At 45.5% G+C, this 8806-nt stretch overlaps 1 protein-coding gene across 1 annotated transcript; it reads right to left on the bottom strand.

Moving 5' to 3' along the window:
• Positions 1-1822: 1822 nt before the first annotated feature.
• LOC147004497 (zinc finger BED domain-containing protein 4-like) lies at positions 1823-5916 on the bottom strand. Its single transcript, XM_085837948.1, has one exon. The coding sequence runs from the start codon at positions 5330-5332 to the stop codon at positions 1823-1825; it is 3510 nt and encodes a 1169-aa protein (XP_085694074.1). The 5' UTR covers positions 5333-5916.
• Positions 5917-8806: the final 2890 nt, after the last annotated feature.

Consider the following 8806-nt stretch of genomic DNA (forward strand, 5'->3'; position numbering starts at 1 on the left):
TGGCTACTCCAGCTTGTTTCTTCAGACCATTTGCTTGGAAAATTGTTTTCCAGCCTTTCTTTCTGAGGTAGTGTCTGTCTTTTTCCCTGAGATGGGTTTCCTGTAAGCAGCAGAATATTGGGTCCTGTTTGTATAGCCAGTCTGTTAGTCTATGTCTTTTTATTGGGGAGTTGAGTCCATTGATATTAAGAGATATTAGGAAAAGTAATTGTTACTTCCTATTATTTTTGTTGTTAAAGTTGGTATTCTGTTCTTGTGGTTGTCTTTTTTAGGTTTGTTGAAGATTTACTTTCTTGCTTTTTCTAGGACCTGGTTTCCATCCTTGTATTGGTTTTTTTCTGTTATTATCCCTTTGAAGGGCTGGATTTGTGGAAAGATAATGTGTGAATTTGGTTTTGTCGTGGAACACTTTGGTTTCTCCCTCTATGGTAATTGAAAGTTTGGCTTGGTATAGTAGCCTGGGCTGGCATTTTTGTTCTCTTTTTTTTTTTTTAAAGCATTCCTGTTTTATTATCCTAAAAATAAAAAGCCATCATCAGTCGGCAATAGAAAATCGCAAATAAAAAGTTTAATTTCAGAATCCAAGTTCGTCATTTATAAATACACTAAAGCATAGCCCACGCAAATTCAGACTGAGCCTACATACAGTATTTCAACAGAACATTTTTTTTCTAAAAGGTCAGAGGCAATGAATGATTTGTTTCATCCATAATATTTAACTGATTTGAAATGAGAAAATGAAAAAAAATTTTTTTAGACATAAGCAAAAACTTTGGAGTCTGGTCTGATAGCTGATACTTCATGTTATCCTTGGGATTCTATAATGTCCCAATGATGGTTGAGGCTTCCCTATCATAGGAAAAAAAATCTAAATGCCTAAGGCTTTTCTCATGACTGCAATAAACAAGCGCTTTCCCTGTCAACAAGCTACCCCTTCAAAGTAGAATCTGAGCGCTATCTGATCAAACTGTGAGGGGTCAGTGCATACTTCTTATGAGATAGCTTTATTGTATAGAGATGCAAAAAGTAAATCAGAGGCATGGAGATTGGATCAACAGGCCATCTGTTGTAAACATGTCATATCATGCACTGGTGAAGTCCCAAGCATGACTTTAAAACTTGGATCCAATTTCAAGGGGCTCATGATAAGCGGGATATCTCTGAGTTAACTGACCGTGTAAAACCTGAATGCAACACCTGACATGGGACCGTTCTCATGACCAATTAGCCATGTGATTGACACTCCATGGTATGCCCAAGTTGAGTTTTGTTTTCAAATGCCTGGTTCTGTAATGTAAACAGCTTCCAGAATATTCCCTCTAGGACACACTTTTGGAGCCTGTGGTTAAGAACTGTTCAGTCAGGATGTCTTAACCTCCACCTCCTATTTACAGGTTTCATTTAACAGCCACAAAAGCTGTTTTGTTGCAATTAAAATATTTAATTAAAATACAGCACCTGATTTGTGGTTTTTTCACAACTGAATAAAAACCCTACATAATAAAATTGTTTACATCTTCCTTTCATTCTAGTAAGACAGATTACTATCCCCTCAAAACAAAACAAAAAACCTTTATAGTTTTAAACCTGATCATCCTATTTCATAATTGCCAAGACTTTGTTTCTAGTGGGCTTCTGAAAACGCACCTTGACACCTGGCCTGAAGGAGGAGTAAGGCACATGTGGATATTATGGTGAGAACTGGCAGGTAGCCCCAGATGCCTGGTCTGGTGTCCTACATGGCCCTGCCAGGCAAGTCATCCCTGGTACAATAGCTAGCACTCTGAAGCACATTTCCAGTCTGGTGGCTCCATCTCTGAGTTCAATACTGAAAGCATATTAAAGGAAGATTCACTTTTAAAAAGATGAGCTTTTCAAAATGCTCCATCATGAGCCTGGGCTGGCCAAAGCTGCCAGCATCCATGGGTGTGCTGAACAGCTTTTCTGAGGGGACTGTACTTGGGGGGCAGCCCAGAAATCGGACTGCTAAGGTAGACAGCCCAGGCCACGATGACCTCTTTAGGTTCCAGTAGGTAAGTGGGTCACAGCTGTGTTCCAGCACCTCTTCCTCCAAATATGCAAGCACCATGTCTTCAGGTAGCTTCTCTCTCTGATCTCTCTTTATTGGTGCGAGTGACCACAGGCTCTCCTCTGTGCCAGTGTCTTTAAGTGGGGACCCTGAGTCACAGCCATTGGAGGTGGCAGTGTCCTCTGAGGTAGAATTCAGTATTTCTAGCTCCCTGATTAAGTCTTGCCTGTACTGCTCTGCCTCCTCCTCTGTGAACAGGGAAGCTTTGTAGCGAGGGTCCAGCAGTGTGGCAAAGATGTACCTGGGGTCATGGAGGGTGGCAGACAGGCGGCTCGCCATGGCTTCCTTCAGGGACTTAAGCATGGTGTCAATGCCCATGGTCTCCCCAAACAGCATCTCCACTTTTCTGCTGAGGATGTGGATCATGGAGATGACCTGGCTCAGCGTAGACATGTGGGCACTCATCTCTCGGCTTGCAGCATCAAATGGTCTCAGCACATGGCACACAGACTGCATGACCTCCCACTGGTCACAGCTGATCAATTCTCTGAAGTTACACTCAATGGATACCTCGTTAACTGCCCTCTTCTGCTCAATCAGACGTTCAAGCATGTGGAAGGATGTGCTCCACTTAGACGGTACATCCTGGATCAGCTGGTGCCGTGGCAGCTCGTACTCTTTCTGCAGTTCTGCTAACTTTTCTCTTGCTCTGGGTGACCGATGGACCCGCTCACACAGCTTCCGGGCAATACTCAGTAAGTTCTGCACCATCCTCTGGCTCTTGATAGCCTCACTCACAATCAGATTCACTGTGTGACTGAAGCACTGCACACTTGAGTGTTCACCCTCACTCAGCATCTTCCCTATGCTTGGATTGTCAGTGACAGTGATGCCAATCTGAAGGCCAATGGAAGTCACCCAGGCTTCCCACCAACACTCCAGCTGCTTCTGAATGCTATTTCCACTATAGTCACAGTCGATCTGTGAGACATCTAAAAGTGCTGAGCAATGGTGGTCCTCACAATGTGGTCGGACAGCGGATGCGAAGGTGACCCAGTGAGCTGTAAGGGTCAGGTATTCACGAGTCTGGCTACTCATCCATATTCCAGAGGTGAAATGAACCACACCACTCTCAGCTTCCTTCAGATGTGACATAATTATTTGTTTCACATTGTCATACATAGCTGGGATAGCTGTTCTAGAGAAGTAGGAAGGGGAGAGTAGAGAGTACTGAGGTCTCAAGTATTCGAGCAGCCTGTTAAAGCCAACGTTGTCTACAAGGGAGTATGGCTGAAGGTCAAGTGCAATCATCTCAGCTATGAGACTTGTGATTTTTTTGGCAACTGGATGAGAGTCATAGAACTTCTCTGTGGAGTCACGGAAAGAGGAAGGCCCTGAGAGCTCTGTGCCTAGAGGCCTCCGGATGCCTGGAGAATGGGGCAGAGTGGCCTCTGAGACATCATTCTTGAGTACATGGCCATGGAACCGCTGCAGATGTCTCAGGAGACAGCTGGTGCCCAGGTTGGTGGGCTTCTTGCCCCTGCTGATGGTCCGGCCACAGTGCAGGCACACCACCTTTGTTGAGTCTGCTGAACAAATAGAAAAGTGATTCCACAGCTTTGAGGTCTTCTTGCTATTAGTAGGAAACACACCTTGATGATTTTTTCTGACCACTGCTGGCAAGTCAGTTAATTTGGAGGAGCTTTCTGCAGAAGCCAAAGTGGCATATGGAGAGTTGGCCAAACTTGCACCCAGAAAGTCCTTCTGGTTCCCAACCACCTCAGGGTGGCGTCTGTACAGGTGTCGCATCAAACAACTGGTGCCAACATCTCCCTTCTTCCCCCGACTAATAACGCAGCTACAGTACCGGCACACTGCTTTGAGATTGTCCATGGGGGCCAGGGAAAAGTGATGCCAGACTTCCGACTTCAGTCTTCTCATCACCTTCTTATTTTGCTGAAAGACAGTGCCTGATTCAAACCTTGGATTTACCGTGTCTGCTGGCTGCTTCTCTGGAGAGGACACTACAGAGGCCTCCCCCAAGTCATCAGAGGATGACAACATGGACACATCTTCCCGGGACACATCCCCAGGATTAGTGTGTGATGACAGGTCCTCAGGAAGCCTGTCTGGGGATGAGGAGGCAGAAGGGGACTCTTTGACTTGTTTGCCTGGAGACAACGATGCGGAGTTGAGATCCCCTTCTGGGGGCAGCAGGGCAGGCAGCAGGGTTGGGGGCATAGGGTACAATGGTGGGATGCCTGTGTTGCCCCCGTTCTCCTGCAGTACAATGGAGCGATGTGCTCTCCACATGTGCCTGATGAGGCAGCTTGTGCCCAGGTCCTTCCCGTTTTTCCCTCTACTGAACTCATTCATACAATGGACACAGACAGCCTTGGAGCTATCGAGGGGTGACAAGTAGAAGTGCTTCCAGACAGCTGACCTCCTCCTGGACCCAGATGTGCTTTTGGGAAGAGAAAGGTTTCTGTCTGCCATGGTTTCTGAAGTGTCGTCATAATGGAGCATGGAGAGGTTGGGGGAGGAGCCTGCCAAGGCCTCCTCTCTGCTGTACTTTTCAGTGACAGACACATCAGAGGACACCTCTTCAGAAGAAACTACAGTCACAGACTCTTCCATTATTTGGTCAGGGGATGGGATCTTGGGAGCCATTTTCTGGACAAGTCTGACAGGCGAGAGCACAGTGCTAAGGTCTCCCACATCTGCAGGCTGTGGTGGAAGCAACAGAGAGGGAGGGGAAAAGGAGGACCCTGCCGATAGACTTCCATTTTCTTGAATGAGCTTGGTGGGGTGTGCCCGCCTCACATGTCTCATGAGGCAACTTGTACTCAGGTCTTTCTCATTCTTGCCTCTACTGAACTCTTTCATACAGTATGTGCAGATGGCCTTAGTGCTATCTCGAGGGGAAATAAAGAAATGCTTCCAGGCTGGAGACTTCTTCCTGGAGCTTATGTGTCGACTGGAAAGAAGGCTCTGGGTCACAGCTTCCATGGCTACGTTGTACAGTGTGCTACTATACTGGGAGAAGAGTGAGCCATAGTCATCCTCACTCTCGGCAGCTAAGAACTTCCCAGAGGGCTGACAGGCACAGCTCGCTGCCCTGATGTCTGCCTGTTCATCGCCACTGTCTGTCTGTCTCATATCCTCTGACTCACTTTTAAAGTCCACTTGTTCCAAACTGTGACAAGGAATTTGATCATCATCTTCCTCCTCTGTTTTGAAATTTACTTTGTCAGAAACAAAATCACTGCCCCCCTTGGGACAAGTTTCTTGCTTATCCTCCATGACCAACCATAATTATCCTGGTTGCTTTATCATTCTGACATCTTATGTTAATAAAAACTGCTTATAATGTCCACTTGTGAACCCTAAAGTAGGTTTTATTCACTCTTTCATAATCTCATTTTCTGGGCTGTTTACTATGGCTGACCATGAATGTCACTGGAAAGCTCACACAAGCACACTGTCACAGGGCATGGAGTGCTGTTCTGTAGGAGTACTGCAACCAAATACTTCTTGTTGTATACACCAATGCGTGCAGCATAGACTTCTTCCTCTTCTCCAAGACAGGAGCCCCACCATCTTGAGGGCACACACAGTCCTTCATTTCCTATGTCCTCCTCTCAGTAGGTCAACCCGAAGTAGAAACTAAAGTATTTGAAGTCAGGTACATAAAAAGTGCAGACATGGGGTGAAGAGACAATGACCATGGCCACGTATGGTCTCCATGCTTCTAGAGCTCTGCTTCCCAGTTCTCGCTCCAAACTCTAGGCCCATCAGAGACCTGAGGCGCCGGCTCCGTGCTGCGCTGCGCGGGCCCGCGGGCTGCGGACAGCGCGACGGGCGCGCCCATTCATTAGCTGCTTTGTCTGCCCCCGCCGCCCCTCCCGCCGCCCCAGCCCCGCCGCCCGCGACACCGCCGGATGTTGTGCCCCTCCCAGGGCCCCCATTTTTGTTCTCTTAAGGTCTGTATAACATCTGTCCAGGATCTTCTGGCTTTCATAGTCTCTGGTGAAAAATCTGGTGTAATTCTAATAGGCTTGCCTTTATGTGTTACTTGACCTTTTCCCCATACTGCTTTTAATATTCTATTTTTTTAGTGCATTTGTTGTTCTGATTATTATGTGTCAGGAGGAATTTCTTTTCTGGTCCAGTTCTGTAGGCTTCTTGTTTGTTCATTGGCATCTCTTTCTTTAGGTTTGGGAAGTTTTCTTCTATAATTTTGTTGAAGATATTTGCTGGCCCTTTAAGTTGAAAATCTTGATTCTCTTCTACTCCTATTATCTGAAGGTTTGGTCTTCTCATTGTGTCCTGGATTTCCTGGATGTTTTGAGTTAGGATCTTTTTGCATTTTCTTTGATTGTTGTGCCAATGTTCTCTATGGAATCTTCTGCACCTGAGATTCTCTCTTCCATCTCTTGTATTCTGTTGCTGATGCTGGCATCTATGATTCCAGATTTCTTTCCTAGGTTTTCTATCTCCAGCATTGTCTCACTTTGGGTTTTCTTTATTGTGTCTACTTCCCTTTTTAGGTCTAGTATGGTTTTGTTCATTTCCATCCCCTGTTTGGATGTGTTTTCCTCTTTTTCTTTAAGGATTTGTAACTCTTTAGTAGTCTTCTCCTATATTTCTTTAAGTGAATTATTAAAGTCCTTCTTGATGTCTTCTACCATCGTCATGAGATATGCCTTTAAATCTGGGTCTAGCTTTTTGGGTGTGTTGGGGTACCCAGGACTGGCTGAGGTGGGAGTGCTGGGTTCTGATGATGGTTAGTGGTCTTGGTTTTTGTTAGTAAGATTCTTACGTCTGTCTTTCGCCATCTGGTAATCTCTGGAGTCATTTATTATAGTTTTCTCTGGTTAGAGCTTGTTCCTTTTGTGATTCTGTTATTCTCTACCAGCAGACCAGGGAGACTAGCTCTCTCCTGAGTTTCAGTGGTTAGAGTACTCTCTGCAGGCAAGTTCTCCTCTTGCAGAGAATGTGCACAGATATCTGTTGTTCGGACTTGCCTCCTGGCAGAAGAGGAAGTTCCGAAACAGGGCCTGTCCCAGAAGCTGATAGCTTCTGTCATCCACACTCTCACCTGTGCAGACTAGTCTTGGCAGGATCCGGGAACAAAGATGACTCCCACAGATGCTCCTATTTTTACTTTTCTTGAGGGAGGGGTCACAAGGGTTGGGGAGCAGATATGGAATAGCTGGAAAGTGAGTATGATGTGAAATTTCCAGAGAATCAATCAAAATGTTATGTTAAAAAATATACTCAGCTATTAAGAATGAGGGCATCCTGAGTTTTGCAGGCAAATGGATGGAACTAGAAAATATCATCCTGAGTGAGGTGACTCAGACCCAAATGGACATGCATGGTATGAACTCACTAATAAGTAGATATTAGCCAAAAAAGAAAAAGAAAACCAACCCAGAAACAAAAACAAAAACAAACTTTACAGAATACCCAAGATACAGTTCACAGAACTCAAAAAGCTCAACAAGCTGAAATGCCCAAGTGAGGATTCCTCAGTTTCACTTGGGAGATAAATGAAAACAATCACAAGTGGAGAAGGAGGGAGGGATCTGGGAGGGATGGAGGGAGTGAGGAGGAAAAGGGGGAACCTGATCTGATATTGGGTGAGTGAAAAGGACTGAAGCCCTGAGGGCCAGCAGAAAGAATGTAAACAGGAAACCTCAGGAAATAGGACTCCCAGAATGCACCAGAGACCTGGAAGGTCAAAGAGTCCCAGAACTCAAAGGGAAGGACCTTAGATGAAATGACACTAGGGAGAGGGAACTTACAGAGCTCACCTCCAGCAGGTAGACAAGTGAGGGATGGGGTTGCCATCCTATAGTCACATCTCTGACCCATAATTGTTCCTATCTGAAAGAATTACAGGGATGAAAATGGAGAAGAGCCTAAGGAAAAGAAGGTCTAGCAACAGGCCCAAAGTTGGATCCAGGTCAAGGGGAGGTCCCAAGGCCTGACACTATTACTGAGGCTATGGAGGAAGCGCTCACAAAAAGGGACCTAACATGACTGTACTCTGGAAGACCCAACAAGCAGCTGAAAGAATCAGATGTAGATATTTGCACCTAACTAATGGACAGAAGCAGCTGACCTCTGTTATTGAATTAGGGGAGGCTGATAGAAGCTGAGGAGAAGGGCAACCCTGTAGGAGGACCAGCAGTCTCAATCAATCTGGATCCCCGAAATCTCTCAAATACTGGACCATCAAACAGACAGCATACACCAGCTGATATGAGGCCTTCAACACACATACAGTAGAGGACTTCTGGGTCTGTGCTCATTCAGAGCTGATGCACCTAATCCTCAAGAGACTGGAGGCCCCAGGGAGTTTAGAGGTCAGGTGGGGATAGGGGCATCCAAGTGGAGATGGGGTGGCATGGGGATGGAGGTGTGGGATGTGAAGCAGTTGGAGGATGGATGAGGGGGTGGGGAATGGAATATGGAATGTGAAAAAGAAATTAAAAAAAGAAACAAAAATTCTCCCCTAAAAAAGGAAAAAGAAAAGAAATTAAATAACAAAAGGATGGTTGTAACATTCTGGTAGCTACACACACAAACACACACACACACACACACACACACACACACACATCCTTCAGTCCCTCTATTAAATGTGCTCAACCTTCATCCTGCAAAATGTATATGCACACATGTATATATAGTCTACTTAGTCTATTTTGTATTGTGTGTTTGTGTGCAGGACTGACCACTTGGGATTGAACAATCTATATTTGGGAT

The sequence above is a fragment of the Mus caroli genome, unplaced genomic scaffold (genome assembly GCF_978045245.1).
Source record: "Mus caroli unplaced genomic scaffold, Mus_caroli_1 scaffold_5, whole genome shotgun sequence".
NCBI lineage: Eukaryota > Metazoa > Chordata > Mammalia > Rodentia > Muridae > Mus > Mus caroli.

Bases quoted from the DNA above. Each gene is read 5' to 3' on its own strand.
- LOC147004497 (XM_085837948.1), bottom strand. From the start codon at position 5,332: ATGGAGGATAAGCAAGAAACTTGTCCCAAGGGGGGCAGTGATTTTGTT.